The sequence below is a fragment of the Heterocephalus glaber genome, unplaced genomic scaffold (assembly GCF_053883595.1).
Source record: "Heterocephalus glaber isolate CG9 unplaced genomic scaffold, H.glaber_assembly_v1.0 deba00001452, whole genome shotgun sequence".
Lineage (NCBI taxonomy): Eukaryota > Metazoa > Chordata > Mammalia > Rodentia > Bathyergidae > Heterocephalus > Heterocephalus glaber.
The window spans coordinates 25544897-25566915 of NW_028258302.1; the positions used below are offsets into that span (position 1 = coordinate 25544897).

General features: G+C 42.5%; 1 protein-coding gene across 1 annotated transcript in view; it reads right to left on the reverse strand.

Annotated features, from left to right (window-relative positions):
• Window positions 1-22019, reverse strand: part of Kazn (kazrin, periplakin interacting protein) — a 1072553-nt gene that overhangs the window by 772451 nt on the left and 278083 nt on the right. Inside the window, exon 2 of the mRNA XM_004850318.4 lies at window positions 9006-9163. Coding sequence (XP_004850375.1) covers window positions 9006-9163 — 158 coding nt within the window. The remainder of the gene's footprint in view (window positions 1-9005; window positions 9164-22019) is intronic.

The following is a 22019-nucleotide window of genomic DNA, read 5'->3' on the forward strand; positions in this document are numbered from 1 at the left end:
ATAGCATATAACCAATACTTTTAAAAAGTCCAATATTGAATTGCATTATGGTGAAAAAATATATTGACAGTGAAATTACCTTTCTAATTATGTCTCATTCAGAACCACATTAATTTACATTTCCAGAGCACATGCTACCAGGGAGGGGATGCCTTGCCCACAGCTGCTCTGTAAAGTTGCTGGTGTACAGGTGCATAATTGGGAATTGACTGCTGGCCAGATTCTCTGAGGCAGCTCTTCAGTTAAGGAACAGAAGCCCTTGCTTCTTCATTTACTTGTCCAAAATAACTCTGCATTTTTCTTGTTTTGCTTGTATCCATCTGACTCTTAATCCTCAGGGAGCTCAAACAGCTGTTTCCCTATCCTTCTGTGTGTGCCTGCAGGCCGGAATCTGACAGGAAGTGACTGAGGTCCTGGCTCCTCTCGGGAGGCCAACAAGCAAAGGATTAAAAGACGGTCTGTTCCTGAGGGACCAGTTGGAATTTTTACATTTTCTAAATTAAATGTAAATTTCTGGAATAAATAATTTGCAAACATCTTCTGTAACATCTCAGGGGACCTATTTTCAGTTATTTCATGGGGTAGTACTAAGCACACACAACTAAATTAAAGTACAAATATATTCAATAAAGCACAAGAAGAGTTCTCTCTCTCTCTTTTTCTCCCTCTCTCTCTCTTTCCATACATAACATACTCTAGAGATCTCAGCTTAAATGTCATGTTCAAAGAGGTTGTCTTATTAAATTAGGTCATAGTATATCTTTAAGACAAGTATTGAAACTCATTATGATCTGTTATCTATTTACTTTCATATTTATATCAATTCCCCTCCCATAAAATACAGGAGCCTTAAAAGCAACAATCCCTTCTTTCATTTTCCTATTGTTTCCCCATGCTTTAGCACACAGTTGGGCACATAGTAGATGCTCAACGAATAGAGGAGAAAACGAGTGAGTGGATAACTAAGATATATCTTGAGGACTGATTATGATCTATGGCTTCAAAGGAAAGGATTCTACAGCAGGAAAGTTCCATATATAATCAAAATGTTAACTTTGGATCTAAAGTGGAGTTTCTCAACCTTGACACTATTGATATTTGGGGCTGAGTACCTGTTTGTCATGTGGGGATGCACTGTGCATGGTAGGAAGTTTAGCAACATCCTGGGCTCTCTGTCCATGAGCTACCAGCAGTACTGCTATTACATCCCCAGCCACACCAATCATGACAAACACATCTTCAGAAATTGTGGAAACCCCTGGGGGGACAAAATCTTTGCCCTCTCCTCCTAGTTGGGAACCATTCATCTAAAACATGATGTGGGATCAGTACTACTTGTTGAGCCAAATGTTTACCAATATAACAGCAGATGTCAAGAGAAGACTGGGATTTGAGGTAGGGGTGGGAGAGCCAGGGATGCCTTTTATATTCTATTAAATGGTTTTTGAAAGCTTTATTTTTGGAACCCTGAACTTTCTAGGGGTCAAAGAGGGTAGAATTTAGCTTTAGAAATGAATTTTATACCTTTAAATTTGTCAAACATTAGTTACATGTCTATGTCTGAAGTCTATGTCTGAAGCTGGGCTTTAATCTTTTTTCTCAAAATTATGTATTCCCTTTCTCTCTATTTAATAACCCCTTGAGAAGCAAATACTCTGAGGGTCACCACACACAAGTAAAAAATCAATTACGCTTGCTTTATGATGGGCTGTATAGAACAATATAAAAAGGGCTGTTTTAGAAAAGGTTAATACCTAGTTTTCAAAATAGAGATAATAATACCCAACCTCCTGTACCTCTCATAGCTGAGGGAAAAAATGAGAAAATGCTGATGAAAGTACTTTGTAAACAGAAAACCATCTGCAAATACCAGCTGAGTCTTTCTCCAAGCTCCCACAACCACCCTGCCCCCAACCTCACCGGTGTTTGTCACCAAGCATGGCAGTACCTGGCTGTATCCCACCAGACCCCAGCCCTGCTCTGGCTCCGATGAGGTTTGTCCCACAGAGTTTCATGTGCTGGATGTTTGGTCCTCAGTCTGTTGGCTTGAGGTGGGGGAATCTTTCAGAGGTGGGACCTAGCAGAAGGTGACTTGGTCATGGGGTCTCTACCTTCATAAATGGATTGATGCTATCTCACAGGACTAGGTCAGAAAGTAGCCAATTCCCATGAGCATGGACTGTTGTAAAGCAAAACCAACCCCCCGGCGTGGTCCCTTCTTCAGGAAGCCATTATTTCCTTCTCTACTTCCCTGTCACATTGTGACACTGCCAGACACCAACATCATGCTGTTTGGACTTTCCAACCACCAGAATTGTGAGCCAAATAAACTTCTTTCCTGTATACATTACCCAGCATTAGGTAACTTGTGAAAGCAACACAAAGCAGACTAATGCAGATGTGGAGGGGGCACGGCTCTGTCCCTGTCTCTATGGCTTACTACAGGGCCAAGCTCAGTGCTAGGCCAAGGTCCACATGTGCAGGGTGCACTATAGACTTCTTGGTGCCTCCATCCATGGTGCCACCTGCCCAGCATCACTCTTCCTCCTCATGGCAATGATTCTTCCACACGCTGCATGCAGGCCTTACAGTCTTGGTAAGACCACTTATCCCCACACTGACCCTCCCATGACCACAGAGTGGGGGTGTGTGACCTAGGATGTGGCATTCAGACTCTTCCAGAATCCAAATCATGATCACAATGACACCGAGACAATGGCTGAAGCCCATTGGCCCCACGTCAGCACTCTGAAGCTACTGCTCTCTAGCTGTGACCCCTGATCTCTATAGTTGCCCTCCTTCCTGTCTTTTCAGAGATGTGGTCCTGTGCTTTTTCAAAGCACTACTCCATAAGGTGCTGTTTGGTAGCTCCTCTGCTTAGCTAACCAGAGCCTGTCTCTGTTGCTGGTGTCTCTGTTGCTTTTCACTCTATTTCAGATTTCCCTCACCATAACAGGACCATCAACCATTAGACCAGCATAAATTCTACCTTATCATCATTCTTGATGTGTATCATTAAATAACCACTCAGTATCTAAAAGCTCTATGAAAAATAAGTAAATAAAATAAATCCTCCAGTTGCCTTTTAGTGCTTTACAGATTCTGGGAAGTCTCACCAGTTGGCTGGAGACTGTTCCACTCAAATGTTGTCCATCCTAGGACACATACCCTCTCACTAGAAACAGCAACAAACAGGCGTCCATCTGTTTTCTGAGTCTTCTTTCCAGCTCCATCCATATCTTTGCACATTAATTACCAAAAACAACTTTACATCTCTTTCAATTCTACCTTATGGATTTTACATAGGTCATCAAGGTTCCAGAGGAAGCTGTTTTCTCTGTTAACTTTTCTGAAAGAACTTAGACACAAGGTGAACAGAGGAAGAGCAGGACAATTTTCTATCTCACCCTGTGTTCCTTCTGAACAGGGAAGGTGATTACAGAAGCACTCTGTAACTGATGGGACTGTATCTAAGCCTAGCAATTTCTGTAGGTGGAATCTCATTTATTTAAAAAATCAAAATCACCATGGAAGAATGGGAAGTAGACTTCCAAAAGTTATGTAAGATACTGCAAGCATCCAGCCTGCTGATTTTATAGTTTTACATCAGAGAATGGAAAATCAGCATTGCCTTTTCCAGGGCACAGAGGCCTTTGGTGTGGTGGAGCACAAGGATTGCCAGAGAGGGTAAGCTAAGACTCTTTTGAATAATCAGCTTATCATTGGGGCTTTTTAGTTAGGTGAACTACATTCCTCAGTGTCTGCTTAAGTCTTTCTTCCTCCTGTGACTTTAACAGGTACACATCCAATGAGAGAGTAGACTTTAAAGTATCCCAGCAAAATGTTCTTGGGATGAAAGCTTTGCCTGTTTGCCCTTGTTCTAATGAAGTTTTTTTCTGCTTGCTACAAGCTGGAGAGAGCATTCCCGATGCTTTCTCTGTGACAGTATCACATTTCAGAAGGAAATAAGAAAAACTCACACTTGAGGAGCTTCTCATCACCACCACTAGCACCTATGACCTTCTTGGGTCAGACACCTGCTGGTGCCCCAGTTTGTGCAAAGTGAGGGCGAGACATTCTCTAGGGCTGTCAATGAGGTTGCATTCCTTAGTCCAACCATGAAACCAGCTGCTGGACAGCACCAGGGAACTACATTAGTAATTACCACAGGGTCCTACCCTGACCACAGCGTTGACTTCAGAAAGCATCTTCAGGGACGGAAAGAGCTAGTGACAGGAGAAACACTTTGAACCACACCTCTGGGATATGTGTGAACTACTGAATTCCCAAGGTGCTGCCCTAGAGCCAGGTGATAGCGACCTGGCAGTGCTAACTCTCCCAAGGCACTTGGCAGGGGCCTAAGCCAAGCATTCCTCTGGCCCAAACCACCCTCTCCCATTGGGAGCCAGTCAAGAGTGAGTATCCATACAGCTCAGACAACTGATCCATTCAAGTTAACTCAGCCTGATTCAGGCAGAAACCAATCAGAAAGCATAACTAACTGGGAGAGTTGGCTAAACCATGCTTTTAATCAGAGAAAAGAAAAATAAAACCACCCAAACCATATTCCATCCTGGATGCTGGCAGGATTCCCACCTGCCTCCCAAGTGCCAAGCTTGCCTCTTGCTACCCCATCTCCTGCGACTGAGTCGCTCTTACTTGGCAAGGGAGATACAGGGCTTGGGAGAATGTGTTCTCAGCACAAATAACAGAAAGGAAGATAGATGAGCAGAAAGAAAGGTAGGGGAAGAAAATTAAAAAGGCAGAAGGTAATTCCATGACTCAATGAAGATTTATTTTGCCAGCTAAAAGAGGAGGAGATGGGAGAGAGGAGGAAGAGAAAATATGAGGAAAGGAGGAGAAAAGCTGGGTGGGGAATAGAGAGAAAAAAGGAAAGAGAAGACAGAGGACAACAAAAGAAAAGAGAAGAGGAGGAAAGGCAATAATCCAGAGGATAAAGCCTATTTCATTGCTTTTCCACCTAACATTTGACTTGCATCAGGCCTTAAGCACAGGCTTGCTTAGAAATGTCAGTTATGTGATTGCTTGTATTTTTAAACGTTTGCTTATTTCATTTTATTCCTAGAGACAGACCTACAGGAAGGTCGTGCCAGTGGCTCAGCTAGCACTCTCTCTCTCTCTCTCTCTCTCCCTCTCTCTCTCTCTCTCTTTCTCCTGGGAATTGAATCTTGGACCTTTACACTAAGCTACATCCACAGCACTTTTTCTATTTTTCATTTTGAAAAATAAAATCACTAAATCTCTAGGCTGCCCCAGACTGGGCTCAAACTTCCAATCCTCCTGCTTCAACCTCCTCCCAGATTACTGGGTTTACAAGCATAAGCCACCATGCCCAGTTTCAACCTCTCTAAAAACAGCTCCGCATTCAAGTCCAAAGACAAGGCAGTTTTAGGAAGCCATCTACTCACGGCTAAGGCCTGGTGGTGGCCATGGATCCATGAAACACGGGCCCCTCCTAGGCCTTTCTTCATGGCGTGCCCAGGAGAAGGAGCCAGGCCTCATGGAGGTCTCTGTCCTTTAGCACTTACCTTTCAAGAGAAGACCTCATCAAGAACCATGCTATTTTTCTATGCCCCCAAGCATGTGGAAGTCTTTGGGGGGAAAAGGAGGAGAACTGCCAATGGGAGGTTTAAGTTGCTGTAATCAACCCCTTTTAGCAGGCAGAGAGTCACACAGTGCGAGTCAAAGAATTAATCTCCACCAGAAGGAATTGCTCTTTGGCATTATGAATCTAATCACTTACTAGGCTGAGTTGGCATTATGGGGCTTAGATGAAGCTTTCAGGAATAAAAGCCACAATATCAGGTTTCACATGCGATCTGAATGGGATACTTCATTGAGTTTGGGGACCTGCAGACTAAAGAGGGAATGCAAATTGAGGTGTTCTACCTACTTCAGACACCTGAGACTGGAAACCTTCAGGAATGAATAAATCATCGTAGGCTTCAGGGGCTGCCCCTTTGGGATGCCCCCTTTGTGACTCCATTCTCTAGGAAAATTGTCAGACCTTTCCACCATCTCTGGCACCCCCATTATACTTGGGAGATGTGTTTGCTCAGTGCACACTGTTTTATAATCCTCAGAGGTGGAATTTCATAGCACAGCAATGCGTTTGCCTTTGACATTCTCCTAAGCAGGATTTATTGCTTCCAAGACAGATGTGACTTGAATCGATTATGCCTGTAAGCAGTCACTCCCCGAGCAGCCTCTAGTTCTCTGGAATACTTTTGGCCTGACTTTCTTCAACTTGCAAGGTGATATCAGAGTGTTTCATCATAATCTAATACTATTAAGAGCCCCTTGGGTATGAAAGTGCCCCAGCTATTACACCAACCAAGTTAAAGGATGTGGTTACCACTCCTGAAAAGCGTACTTCCCACAGCACACAAACCTACATCCATTAACATCATAAAATGCAGACCTAATGGAAGGATGTACATATCAGCTATGTTTACATTCTATTGACTTTCTACTATTAATGAACTTCAAATAGAAATAAGTACATTCATTTTTCTTTGGAAATGAGGTAAGAAGAAGCAATGCTTAAAATAGATAAAAAGTAACTGACCTTGCAGAAAATGGTCAGTAAAAATTCTCACTCATAATAACGTATTCTAGATATCTATTTCAGTACTGCAAGCTACACATAACCCTAGCCATCCTCAAAATGTTGAGATTCCTTAGCATTGTCAGCTTTAATATGAGAGAGTATATTTTGGAGACGTTTTGTGCCTGGCTGAATTAGATGACATGATTCTATTTGACTTCAGCAAGGGACTTGGGATCAAAACCACAAATCATGTTTCAAATAGGTAATGGGATGGAAGAAAAGACATGAGGGTGATGTTTTTGGACTAATCACAATCTACTTCATCCTTTATTAGTCTAAAAATAACAGCAAGGAATCTTAGAACATTAAGAGGCTAAAAAGACAATAGTTTTTCCAGGTACCATATGACATTTTCCTAGGGAAATAGACCCAACCCATCTTGGTTTTAGAGTGTGTGACCATACGCTGATATATTTTATCTGAGTATCTAAATGAGAACATTCTGGTGTACATTGATTTGGGTACAGAAGAGAATTAAATAATAAAATATTCCTACTAACCACATCATAAGGGCTATTTTAATCCCCTTAAATAAAAAAGGGAAACATCATTACAATACCAGTGAGGGTTCAAGGTGTCAAATGAATTAGGCATTTAGAAGGAGAAAATCTTTCCTTAAGCAATGGGAAACATTTTAACATTTTAATTACCATTAGTAATTGTACAGATTTCTGGGGTACAGTGTGATAAATTCAAATGTATACAATGTGTATTGATCAAACTAAAGTAATTAGCATTTTCATCTCCTTAAACATTTATCACTTCATATCACTTCTGTGTTGGGAGATTTTGAACTGTTCCCTTGTAGTTCTTTATTAAATATACAACAAATTGTAAACTATAGTCAGGCTACTGTGCTACAGATCAGTACAACTTATTCCTCTCATTCAACTGCATTCTGTTACCTATCATCCAACTTTCGTCTAACATTTAAAATTTTTGAAGTCCAGTTTCAGGTACTGGCAAGCTCAAATGTGATGAAGAAAGAAAACAATGAATTGTTTCTTCTCTTAGCTTTTTCACACTAGAATTTACACAGTATCTTGGGGGGTTCATTTAGATTGTTCCCTAGGCTGGGGTGTTAGCTATAGGATTGGGTCCAGGCATTGAAGAAAGCTAATCCATTCAAGAACAATTTGCGCTCTTTTATTCAGTAAATTGCTCTAAATTTCCCTTTTTCTGAGTTTGAAAATTGGCTGCTGTAGCTTCAGAATGCTTCCTTTCTTTCCCCAACAAGCTCAGGGAAGACAGAGAAGCTGAACTGCTGCTCATAATAAGAGAGGGAAGGGAGAACAGTGAATGGAAATGAAAGGCTTTGCATAATTCAGGGTACCTCAACACAGGACTCAAGAATCCCATGGGGCAGCTTCAAACATTGACAGGTGAGACATGTACAAAAGCATCGCCAGTTAAAGTCTTACTAGTACAAGATCCAGGTCTTGGGACTGATTCAAAAAATAAAACATAAAGCCTCAGCACGGTAGAAACAAAAGCAAAGAAACCACAGTTCGAAATCTACCACAGAATGGAATGTAGGAGTCCATTCTGATCTCACTGTTGTTCAAGAACAAACAAACTCAGGAAGAAAGCTCCAGGGTGAACACACACACGCACACAAACACACACACACACACACACACACCCCAAACCCAAAGAGCATTCCTCGAAATACTTTCAGGGACTGAAGAGGTAGAAAAAAACAATAGGACCTGTTGCAGCTTAGCCCCAAACATAGAAAACTATCAATTCTCTTAAAACACCTGGTGTTTGCCTATTAACATATCTGGAGACAGCCCCCAACAAAGCCAGAAGGAGGAGATAGATTATTTTCAAATAGCTCAATAAAATAGTGTACTAAGGGAAACCTTGAAAAATAACACCTCAACAATAGCAGGCAAAGAGCAAAATACATTCAGTAATGAATTCATTGCTAGCATTAACAACAACAATAAGAGTGGTGATTCACTTACTGGGTGGTACATCAACTGTACGAAAATATTCATTAGCTACTCAGAGATGCAGTTTGGGATAACTATTTGCTCCATTCCAACATCTTTGCCAGCTTTGACGCCTGCCAAGTATGTTATGAATTTTCACTTTCTAAGGCTAATGGGAGATCTGTTAAATTCTCAGAGACAGCACATACATTGATTCTAAGCCCTATCACTTACTTAAAAATAAGTCACCTTAATACAAAATCCAAATAAGACCTACTCAGAAATCCAGGACACATGATGTCAGAATATCTGTTATATGGTTGTTTATTGCCAAAGCAACTTTTAGTAGGTTTGGTAGCTGAACATTCTTGGGTAGCTAATACCAGGGAAGAAAAAAGATACCACTTTATATAGAATTTCTCTATTGATCTTTGTACCTGAGCATCCATTAAAAGGTGCCTCATCAAAATCATGGAGCTCTTCAGAGTCTCTTTCTCAGTGGGTAGAAAGGGGTCTTTGTCTTCCTCCAGTGCCTTCGACTTGGTGACAATAAAATGGGAAATCTGGTCATTTAGGGTGTGCAAGGATTGCACAGCTGTGAAAAGAGAAATAAGGAAAAGTGACATCGCAACTGGTAAATTTCAAAATGAAATTGGCTGGCATGTTTCAAGAGAAAAGTGGGAAGGTACCACACAAGATATAAATCAGAGAGATATCAAGAACCATGTCATGGAGCTATGAATTCCTCCAACAAATGATTTAACAGCTAACCTGTGTTTATTGACCACTTTCCAAATGCCAAGCCTCCATAGAGTTCTTGGGTTATGCTCCTGAGCAAAACCAGACATGGTACCTGCCTCACGGAGCATCCAGTGTTGTTAGGGAAATGGAAAAGGAACAAGTTAGCAAATAGATGCAGGAATGTGACTTTGTGGTTAAGTGTTCACAAATGAGAGATTAGCAGGGCAAGAGGGGATGGTCCTACACTAGATTTACATTTATGGTAATATAGTTGGCCATTTTACCTCTAAGCAGATGGCCTCTGTCATAAAAGTTTATGAAGGGACAGCAGCCATGTTTTCCAATCAGTGCCACATGTGGGCTGGGAGGATCTTTATATCTTCATAATTCCCACCATACTTACCATTTGACATGTTATAGACTTTAAGATTTTAACTCATTTGTCACACTTGTTGTCTCTCTACTTTCTCTCTCATACACGTAATAAGAACAAAAGTTTTTTAATTCTTGTTTACTGTTATATTTACAGTATCTAGAAGTAGACAGCACTCAATAAATACTGTAGAGTTATTTCTCTTGTATTTCAATACGTTAAGATCCCTCTCCTTATGAATTTCTATAATTTTCAGGTAAATCTATGCTGACTTTTGTTTTCCAGGACTGAGGATTGATCCCAGGGCCTTCATCTGAGCTACCTCCCCAGCCCTTTTTATTTTTTAATTTCAGACAGGGTCTTCACTAAGTTGCCCAGACTTGGCTCTAATGAATTGTTAATGCCCTGCCTCAGCCTCCTAGATTGCTGGGATCACAGGCATATACCACCATATCCCAGCTAAATCTATGCTTCTAAACAAACAAACAAACAAACAAAAAAGAAAAGTCCTAGGGGTTCTTGGTAAAGCTACCATATTAGCCACAATTCTAATGGGAAAGGAAATCATCAACCTGGCATACGAAACAGAGGCTTTGAAGACTTCTGCTTCTGGACAAAGGCAAGAAGAAGGCCCAGATTACCTGCCTGCTATTAATAACTAGAAAGCAGGGCATTCTTTTAGATACAACTATATTTTAGACATCAAAAAACACTTGCTGGAAGATAAGTTAGGTAGAATTCTTGAAGACATTGGCATAGGAAAAGGCTTTATGAACAAAACCTCAGTAGCATGGGAACTAGCACAAAGAGTCAACCAACACCTGGGATCTCATTTTATTAAAAAGCTTCTGCACTTCTGCACAAAGAGAAACCACAACAGAGGTAAAAGACAATCTACAATGTGGGAAGGAATTTTACCAGCTGTTCCTCAGACAAAGGTCTGCTATCCAGAATATATAAAGAACTTTAAAAAATAAGAGCCCCCCCCAAATATAAAGATCCAATTCAAAAATGGGCATCTGAAATGAACAGACATTTCTCAGATAAAGCAGTAAAAGCAGCAAAATAAACATATGAAAAAATGTTCAACATCACTGGTCATTCGAGAGATGCAGATGAAAACAACACTGAGATTCCACCTCTCCCCACAAAGAATGGCTGCTATCAAGAAATCAACCAATAACAAATGCTGGTGGGGGTGTGGGGAGAAAGGAACCCTTCTCCATTGTTGGTGGGAGTGTAGACTGGAGCAACCATCAATATGGAGATACCTCAAACAACTAGGATTAGAAGTCCCATTTGACCCAGCTATTCCTCTGCTGGGTATCTTCCCAAAAGAATTAAAAGAATCATACCACAGTGATATATGTGCACCCATGTTTATAGTGGCACAGTTTGTAATAGCTAAAGCTTGGAAACAGCCCAATTGCCCATCAACTGGAGAGTGGATAAAGAAGATTTTTTTTTAATGGAGTACTACTCAGCAGAATGAGAAACTAGAGACATTTCCAGCTAAATGGATGACATTGAGGACATACTCTTAAGGGAAATAAATAGGACACACATGCGTGAATACCGAATAGTTTCTCTGGTGTAAGAAACTAAAAGTGTAAATAAAGATCAAAATGTATAATTGATAATGTGAAATAGGAAGAAAAGGTCTAAAGGGGTAGGGGAAGTGGGAGAGGTAGGGGAAAGGAAAAAAATATGAGAAAAGGTAAAAAAATGGAAACAAATTCTTTGTAAATAGGGAGGGGTGGAGGGGTTGAAGGGAGGTCAGGGGAAGGGGGAAAAAATAAGAACCAAGATACATCATGAAAGGTACAAGATCCCAATGATGAATGTAACTGTAATGTATACCTAAAATGTACCACTAAACTTAATGAAAAAAAAAAACCAGTAATAGCCTATGCTCCTTGAGAAAGGGAGAAACACAAGCTTAGTCCAATCATCCGCACATATTCTGACAGGAGAAAATTTCTAGACTTCAGCACAAAGAAGAGGAAACCAAAGAGAGCCCAGGAGTTGCACTGAGCCTCACTGCAAGATGGAGATTGGAAAGGTGAAGAGGCACATTTGCAGGACGGAGTACTGGACGGTAAGTTATGCAGCAGTCTCCAGAAAGCTCTACAGAAGTTCTCAGAGCTGCTGGCTGAGCATCAGTCCTCCATATAGGTAGGATAAAACTCTGCATGAGCAGCCAAGAAAAATTTCCAGGACAGAACAGTTACTGGGCAGCTAGGAGCAGAAATTCTAAGAGATCACCTGGGGCCAGCATTGCTAGCAGGATCACCAGCCTGAGAGTAAGGACTTCGTTGGAATACAGAACACGTTCAGTAGGTATGTACCAGGTATTAGTGCCAGGCTGGTGCCAGGCAATAGAAATGAGGCCACAGGATTTTAGAATAAAGGCTAGTATTGGCCTCCAAAGATATTGTGTAAATTCTAGTTTGCAAAATCTAAGAGAAGAAACAATGCATCCACTACAACTCTATTTGTTCTAAAACTGAAAGAGTTAAGCTCACTTCCAGTACTCAAAGATTTCTGCCAGAGAACTTACCACATTGTATTGCAATTACTTATTTATGAATCCATCTGTGGTAGGTTTAATATTTGGTTCAAAAACTGCCCTTCTCTCGACCTGTCCCTAATGAGTTCCCCTTAGTCTCCCTCCTTGTGGAAGAAACATACTTCCTGCCTTCATTGATGTCAGGCTGTGACATGTGACTCACTTTGGCTAGATAAATGTTCAAGCAGAATGTGCAAGAGCCATCATGTGGTTCCTGTCATTCTTTCTCCTTTGCCATGACAACAACCTGGACCCCAAAACGAAGATGACATGGAAGTGTTGGGAGGGGCACCACCTCCAGCCTGCATACCACCTGGTCCTCCTTTGCTCTTCTTAGGGCTAACTCCACTGCCAATCTGGTCCCACACTGGCCTACCTCTCCATTCTTGCCACTTCCTTTAAAATACAGCCATCATCATGAGGTTGCTCAGGGATATTTAGACCTGGGGAGCCACACAGAACAATCCTAGGAATGTCAGATGGACTGAGCAGTGTCACTTGGTGATTTCATCAAGCCTTGCCATTAAACAAGTTGAGGTCAGTAGAGATTGCCTGGCCACTGGGAGATGGCATGGCAGTCGATTTGAGAGAATGGGCTCCATACAGCATCCCCCTGGGTCTCCAGCTTATCTGTTCCTCCAACTAGCTATGGCCTCAACCTCTCCATTTTTCCATCTACAAATGGAGATGATAATAGTAAAATCATAGTGGTAATAATAATCTATGCCTCCTGGAGGTGCTTTGAAGATTAAATGAGACAGTTTGGATGAGACACATGACATGGTACTTGCCACATAGCCAATATGTGAAACATGTTAGCTACTGTGGTAATTATTCCACAGTTTGTGCCTCGGGTCTTCAATGTGCTGATATTAACTGATTGTTATATTTACAACTGAGGTTAATTTTGAAGCCCTGTTACATAAAGGAGCCAAAAGTGGCTTCTGTGTATTGGCCACTAGATTTTTTTATTTCTTGCCTGTAGGCTGAGACCTGTTAGCTCAAAAGACTCTCCGTGCCAAACTCAAATTTCTATACATTCAATTGCCTTAATATAACTCAGTTCAGCAGAATTTTTTTAGCCATCTAGAATGTCTGCTTCACATAACGCACACAGCTGCCCCCGACATCTGCTAGCCATAGATAAAAGAAGCCATGATGACCCCAAGCCACTGCAGCTTTGCAGGCTCTCTGCAATGTAACATCACTGACACAGAAGTCCCCTCTCTGGCACCCCTCCCCAGGAGTCGCCTTACCCTCCTCCTCTTCACACACCAACCCCTGCATCTCTGGACAGTCTCCCGCTGCAAGGGACACTCATAGGGCAGCCTGTCAAAGTGCCCCACCCCAAAAAACTTGTGTGCCACTGCCACCTTGTTATCACCCCCAATCCCTGGGGCCCCCTACATCAGCCACTTGTCTAGGAATTCCGTGCCTTCAGTAATCACGAGTCTGGTGCTTCATGCACAAGGAAAACTCAATAGATGCCAGGTGACTACGTGGAAGTGATGACCACAGGGAGGGGTGTCCATCCCTGCTTCCTGCTGTGTGTGCTCCTAATCTTCAGGGCAGGTCCCCTGTGTCAGTCTGTGTTACAGGTCCATAATGTCTTTGTCCGGTCAGCATCTACCCCTCTCCTGTAACAAAGAATCTTTTCCTTGTGAAAACAGCAACCACACTTGTGGTTTGTCCCAGGTCCCAGAGGTGGGCACAGTCCTTGCCTGGCACACCCAACCCTCACATCTCTGGTAAGAGTGGTCGGCTTGGGAAAGGGTGCATGACCCAGACACAGCCAAGCAGATTCAATCCCAGGACCCCGCCGTGGAACCATTAAGAAGTAGACAGAGCCTCTCTGCTTTAGTCAGGTTTGGTAAACTGGTGGACATTGGAGCAGCTGGTGGCCATCACTTGAGAAACTCCTGCCTGAGAATAAAACCAGAGGACTAACAAACAACTGGACCCAAGATGCAGGCAGAGAGATTCCTGACCACATCAGTGCAGCACTGGATGCTGCTGTGTGCTTCTCAGTAAAGCGGGAGAGTCATTCCCTCTCTCTTTACCCTAGCAGGGTTGAGTTTCTGGCACTTGCAACCAGGAAGTTTTGATTCTTGTAAGGATGCCTGTGCTGTTTTTTTTTTAAATTGCAATCATTATCTGTATGATTATTTCTTGACTGTCTGCTTCCCTCTGTAGTAGATTAAAGATTATCTTAAAATTTTTTGCTACTCCTATTGAGAACTGGACTGTAAATTCTCTCCCTCTGAGTCTGGGGCTCCTAGTCATAGGTCATGAGAGATCTGCAATTTCTGCCCATGACTTGCTCTGGGTGAAGCTAGCTGTCATGGAAGGCACCTAAGCAACCTGAGACCACTGTGCTGGGAAGAAGCCCTCAAGCATGGACATCGTGGAGAGAGAAGATGCCAGCCAGCTTTGGCGATTCCAACCATCCATCCCTAGGTGCCCGATGTGAGAGTGACGAAAGCCACCTGGACATATATCCCAACCCCTGAAGATAGGTGGTAGAGAACAGCCAAGAAACCCAGCCATCCACTATAAGGCCCATAGCTCCAGCCAGCACCACCGACCACATCATCCCAGATGAGGCCCAGTCCCAACAGAGCAGAACTGAGTGTGCTCTAGTTCCCAACCCACAAAACCAAGAGCACAGTTATATAGTGATCTGCACTACTCAAGCTTAGTTTTGTTTTATTTTGTTTTGTTTGTGTACTGGGAATGGAACCCAAGATCTCCAGACTGAGCCACATTCCCAGCCCACCCTTCCTCCTTCCCGTTTGGTTGCTTTCTTGCTTTTCTTTCTTTCTTTCTTTCTTTCTTTCTTTCTTTCTTTCTTTCTTTCTTTCTTTCTTTCTTTCTTTCTTTCTTTCTTTCTCTGTTATTTTGAGACATGTTCTGGCTAAGTCAATAAATTGTCCAGGCTGAGGTTAAACTTATGAGCCTCTTACCACAGCTGGCTAGAGTGGTGGGATTATAAACATGTGGCACCACACCTGGCTTTTACTGCTCAGTTTGGAGGTGGCTTGTTATGCAGCAGCAGTGACTGAAATAAGTAACTGTAACACCCTCATGAAACACACTTGAAATTGTAAAATCCATGAGGACAGCAACTCTGCTTTTGTAGCTTATCACCATATCCTCAGCTTTAAGCAAAGAACATACAAAATGCTTGGACGAATGTCCAAAAGAAAAAGAAAATACATGATGCATGAAGGAAAAGCCAATCCCCTCCAACTTTGTCCCAACCCCTCCTTTTTGTCCTAGAATCAGGCAGCATGAAAAGTCTTCTCCACTTGGCCTATAAAAATCTCAACTAAATAATTTTGTTCTGAAAATGTATGATGGATTACAGAATGAAGAGCCGAAGATATGCTTTCTTCCCTACCTGAGTTTGGGAAATTGAGTCATAAAAACCAGTTTATTTGGGGGCTGGGGATTTAGCTCAGTGGTTTTGCCGCCTGCTGCGCAAGCGCAAGGACCGGAGTTCAATCCCCGGTACCAAAAAACCAAAAAAACAAAAAAAACAGTTTATTTGGTTGGTTATTCTGAATGCAAAGTGCTGTTCAATTTATTTCCTGTTATTTTGCTCTACAAATTTGCAGAAACATGCATTTCTGTAGCAGGCTTATTTATATGAAGTGTTCATTTGGATTCCAGTGTACATTAACAGGCACTTATTTAGGTTGCAGATAAGGATGGCACATTCATGGGTTGGCAGAAGAAAAAAAATGACTAGTCTCAACATTTTGTGTCATTAGCAAAAATAGGAGGTGCTCATAAAATGTCCTAATGTTTGCAGAAGAGGGATAACCGCTTACCATACTGTGTCTCTGTTTTTATGATCAGATGATGTATAGAACATGAAATCATAATAATATAACCCTAAACACTCATTACATGCAGAGAGGTCCAGATGCCATTGAGATGGGCTATTGTGCTTTTTTATAGAAAAATATACCAGATGAATCCTGTCATGGGGCCCAGCCTCCCCACAAGGAGCTCATGGATTTTATGGCCTTGTTATTTATATGGTCCATAGATATGAACTAATGATCAAATTTATTCCCACAGGTTAAACAAGCTTTGCTTGTCATGTATTTCCAAAGCTATGATGTATTTTGCATTAAAATGCTCACAAGTTTCCAGTTCTTGCTTTAATAGGATCTCATTAAATAAATGAAGCCTAAATAATTCAGATTGCCCCCCTCTTATAATAAAACTCACCCTGCAAGTCAAAAGTTGATGCTGGAGGCAAGAAGATGGAGAAATTAGAACCCCTGCATCGCTGGTGGAAATATGGGTGGGTGCAGCCACTGTGGAAGACATTCAGCAATTCCTCCACAAGTCAATTGGAATTAGAGATTAAAGTAAACACTTGTACCTGCATAGTCACAACAGCAATGCTCATAACAACCTATGGTAGAAACAACTCAACTGCTATTCAACAGATGAATGGACAAATGAGGTATCGTTATGTGATGGAACATTAGGCAGCTGTAAAGAAAGGAGTGAAGTACTGATACATACTACTGTGAGGTGTTATGGAAATATAGAGTGAATGTTTAAATTTGTTAAAAGGATTACAATAAAAGACATACTGCCACTGATCCTCCTGAAAATACTCCCCCTCACTTCAAACACACTATTTCCATTGCTCTTACCACTTTCTGAAGCAGTTCTGGAAGTCCTCTTTGTGAGTGTCTTTATGAGGTTTATCAAAAATATAGTGAATACTGCTGTGAATGCCATCCAACAGAAAGGCAGGCTGGTAAAGTGTGTTCTCATTCACCTTATGTACTGGGCCTGGCACGCTGAGACTTCTGACTTGTCATCAAAGCTAAAACAGCCATTAAAGGTGAACCTTCTGAATTGGCTCAAACACTGACAGTACAACTGAAGATACTCCTGAAAGAGGACTTCCAGAGCTGCTTCAGAAAGTGGCAAGAGTGGTGGAATAATTGTGTTTGAGAGAGAAGTATTTTGAGGGAGGGGTATTAATGCAATATGTCTTTTATGATAATAAATATTTTAAAATTTAAACATTCGCCATATTTTTGATCATACTCATACATGGTTGAAACTAGATAATATTATGATAAATGAAGAAGCTAAACACAAAAGATTCCATTCATAAGAAACTGACATTCTGTTTATAAGAAATGTCCATCTTCATCAAATCATAGAAACAGAAATCAGTTAGTAGATTCCAGGGACTAAGGCAAGGAAGGATTGTAGAGAAACTGCCTAATGAGTGAAAGTTTCTTTTTGTGATGATAAAAATGTTCTGAAACTGTATAATGATGATGGTCACACATCATAAATACACTAAATGCTTCGGAATTACACACTTCCAGTTGTTGAAATGGTACATTTTGTTTTGAATTTTACTGTAATTTTTTTTAAAAGCTCAAGATCACAAATCAGAAAAATAGAATAAAATCAGTACTGCACCATTTCCCTAGGATTGGGCCGTTGAGTGGTTCCTAGCACATAGGGTGCCACTAGTTTCTGTCTTGCAGTGAAATGGGGAAAGGACCCAGTTTAGCACCAATGAAAAAAGACCTAAATTACAAAACTGGCCCTGTATGAAAATAGGCAACAAAACAAATACTCAGAACAAAGATTCAACCTAACTAATTCACTACCATCCTCTTTAAGCACAAGCGACCTCCAGTCACACTGTGAGAGCAGCCTGCAGGTGCAGCTGTCAGTCCCACAGCACAGTGACTGAGTCAGGATCTCACCGAGCATCATGACTTGAGAACTGACAAGCTGCAAAGCCCAGAGGAGCCAGAGTAAGTCTGGAGCGGGGCATGTGGCTCAGTCATGTCCTGAAGGTCAAATGTGGCCTGGCTTTGAAAAGCCGAGGCCATGGTCAGAACAAAGCTTGAGGGTCCAGCCTGCTACCACACACTGAAGAGCTCACCTACTTCAGGGTCAGATTTCATGAGCATAAACTCTGTCTCCAGCTGTAACTCCACTGTGTCAACTTGGGCCTTGATATCCCCTCTCTGGTATCACTTTTCTCATCTGTTGCATGGAGATAAAGCCAAGGCCACTCCATGGTAATACATATTGAATTCATTAACACAAGTGACATACTTAGACCAGGGTCTGGCCCAGAGTCATTCAATGATAGTAGTCAGCCAGCATCATCATGACTGTTACTTATGGTCACTGGCTTGTTCCTAGATGCCTCCAGCAGGCCTACTCCTGATGTGACCATCATAGTCTTACCCAGGCGCAGAGGGCAGTTCTCAGGGACCAGTGCCCCCTGGGGCACTGGAGGCATCCTGGAAGTGAGCCCCTGCCCATTCTCATGTCCCTGTGTCCACCCCATGCACCATGACACCCTCTGCACTGCCTCCCTGGTGACGGAGATCCACCAAGACAGTACAAGGGGCTGACATGGGGCTGGAGACATGGAGTGAGGTGAAGTGTCTAGAAATGTTTCACAGAAACACTGAGAAGAGTGGCCAGACTCCAGGGTATAATTCAGAGAGAGGAACAAAAGCTGGGGTGCAAAAGAGAGGAGGGAGAGAAATGGCATGGATCCAGTACACAACATGAGGCAGAGATAGGACTGCCATCTTTACTATCTTTGGCTTGCACCCACCATGGGACCAAGCTACCTCCTGCCCTGCCCTTCTCTTTAGGCTAGCTTAAATTGGCTTCAGTACCAAGAGAACCCTACTTTGTAAAAGTGCTCCTCATTATGGGGCTACATTCCAGCAAACCCATGATAAGTCAAAAATATTACAAGTCAAGAAGCCATTGACCACATACAACATGGTCTACTGATGGCTCGTACCCCTCGTGACTGGTGGCTGCCTGAGAACTGCAGCTCACAACCCCTGCCCAGCATCACAAGGCCAGGAAAAGGTCACAACCCAACATTTTCAGTATGGTTTCTGCTGAATGCACACAGTTTTCAACTATAGCAAGCTGAACCATTGTAAGTCAGGGACCATTGGCACATGTGTCACACTGTTCTTTGTCCTGGTGATGACCTTGCCTTTTGCTTCTCAATGCTTCCAGACTGCCCATGAGCTATGCTACTTACTTAGCTTTGTGTTTTCCAGGCCCTGCTCAGAGGTGGGGAGGAGGCACCACCATCACTACTACGGCAGCTGTCACGTATTAGCACTTGCTCAATGCCAAGCACTGAGTACCCATGCATCATCACAATTCATCTGTCTGCAGTACATGCGTGGGTCTTATTGGCTCCATTCTTCAGTTGAGGAAACTGAGGCTCAATACTGAGTAATTTTGCCACAGCTACAGAACCGCACACTTGTGAAGAGCTCTGCAGTCCTCCAAATCTCCCTGCTGGACTGACAGGATACTTCTTCCACATCAGAGGATGCCCCCTGTCTATGAATCTCAGAGCCCAGAGATTGGTTCTCAAGCAACTAGGTCCTGTGACCTACAATGGAATCGTTCCTCATCCACCATTGCCATATGGAAACTGCCCACCTATCACTCCTTCCATTTCTTTCAAAGATAGTATCAAAGGCCACCTCCAATGCAGCACAGCCCTCTGTACTCTTATGTAACCTAACAGTTGACAAGTGACCAGGTAAAAGGTGCTTTTACTCTCTGTCCCTCCTTCCCAGTCCCCATGGACTCAGGGCTTTTGTACTGAGTCCATTATTTATTTTGAGACAGGATCTTGCTAAGTTGCACTCCTCCTGCCTCAGCCTCCCAAAGTGCAGTAGTTACAAGTGGGCACCACCCATGTCTGGCTTTGTTTCTCTTCATGTGCAGCCTCCCTGTTTAGCAAGGCCAGCTCCACTTCCCCCTAACAAGAATTGCAAAGGAATGAATTACAATAATGTCTCCCTGAGAAATAGATGAGAAGATCATGTAGCCAGAAGATTTGCCTGGCCATAATGCACAGATTTTCATTTGACTGTCATTGTCCAGCTAGAGACTACAATGAAGAAATGGACTTTGGCTCAAGGAGGCAGAAGTGGAGCCAAGGACTTGTCACTCTTGTGGTGACAGAAGACAGAACATCAGAATTGCAGTCCTGGGAATACACTCTGCGCTGGGGCGGGGGGGGGGGGGGAGAGCTATTTCACCCCTGGAACCAATTGATCTAGGAAAAAGGAGCTGAGAGCCCTAAGTGTGGTGGCTTAGTGGAGTTCAGTCTTGGTGGCCCCTGGAGGGTGACATGGGGGAACCAGGTTTTAGCTGACTTATCTATCTCGTCCCAGTTTCAACCTGGATCTTCCCCCAACACCTTGCTCTGCTTCACTCCCTTACCCTCCCAAATTTCTCTAAATTCCATTTTCCAGATATTCTCACCCTCTGCCCTTGTGTTTAGCTTCACTTTCCAAATTAGACCCCTACGTGCTGGGTGGAAATGCCCTACACTCTCCCCTAGGGACCTTCTGGGGCTGGAGACATTGGTGGGGCATTTCCTCTATGTAAATATAATGAAACACAGATCCAATGCAAAACTCACAGGACACTTTAACATGAAACAAGATTTCAGAGAAGGCTCCTGTTTGGTCCCCTGGCCTTGACTATAAGGGTTCCAGGTGCCTTTCCTCTTTGTTACCTATCTTTTGATGGAAAAGCTTGAGAACCCTAAAGATTTTAAGCTCAATCCCTGGAACATCTTGGTCATTTCATGCAGCTTAGAGCAGCCTGAGATCCTTCACCTCCTCACAAAGAATTAAGGGATTGCAACTTGTTTTTAACTTTCTTACTGAGTCCATAAAAAGGTAAAAACCCCACTTATACCTGGAAAAGGAAGAGCAGTCTGAATCACTTAGATAAAAAAAAAAATACTAAATTAAAGAAAGTTTAAAAGTGAATATATTTCCAAGGATGTAAAACTAGAAATACATCAAACATAAATGAATAAAACCAGAGAATCTGCTTTTAACAATAGATAATGCTTGTAATTAACTTACCAAATGTACCCAAAGACTTGTAACCACCATTCTTGGGAATGCTTAAAAAGTAAACCTGTGTCACAATATGAGTATACTAAGAATTTATTTACTGAGTGCTGTGAGTAATTGTAACTGTTTCCCTCTTACAATAACATTTCTAAAAGCCCTAATTCCCACCATAATGAAAGCAACAAGAGCAGCTCTTGCTTATTGACCCTTGCTATGTCCCAGGGCTGGTGAGCATCTAGTGCAATGCAGTAACCCTATGAGGGTGGTCTGATTACCTGTATGTCACAGATGAGGAACTTGAGGACAGAACAGTGACTTGTCCAAGGCCACTCAGGCAGGCAATCTGTGGAAGAACTGGCATTCAAGCCTGGTTTTGTACAGGCCCGTGTCCTCCACATGATCCTATTTTGAAATCTTAGAGGGAAGTGCACCATGTTAATATTATTTATTTATCTGAGATGTTCAGGATCCCCTTTCTGGTCTTTGTAGGATTGGAGGAGCATGGGTGGGAGGTACTCAGTGTCCTAAAACAACACAAGCATTACCACTTGTGAAGCTCTTATGTGGTTGTCCCAGGACCCTAGTCTGTCTGCACCAACTCTTTGCCTGATGTTCACACAAGACCCTGTCCAAGAGTTTACCCCTAAAATGTGAAGCCATCACCCATGACCGTCAAAGCCAAAGACTGCAAGCAGGTGCCACCAGATTAGTGCTTGTCCAGGATGAGAAGAGGAATGAGAAGAACTGCTCCAAGTCCTCTTGCTGCTCTTTTCAGAAGAGTCCAAGGAGAAACCACTGCGAGGGGCTTCCTTTGTGTTGGGAGGCAGCAACCTTCCAC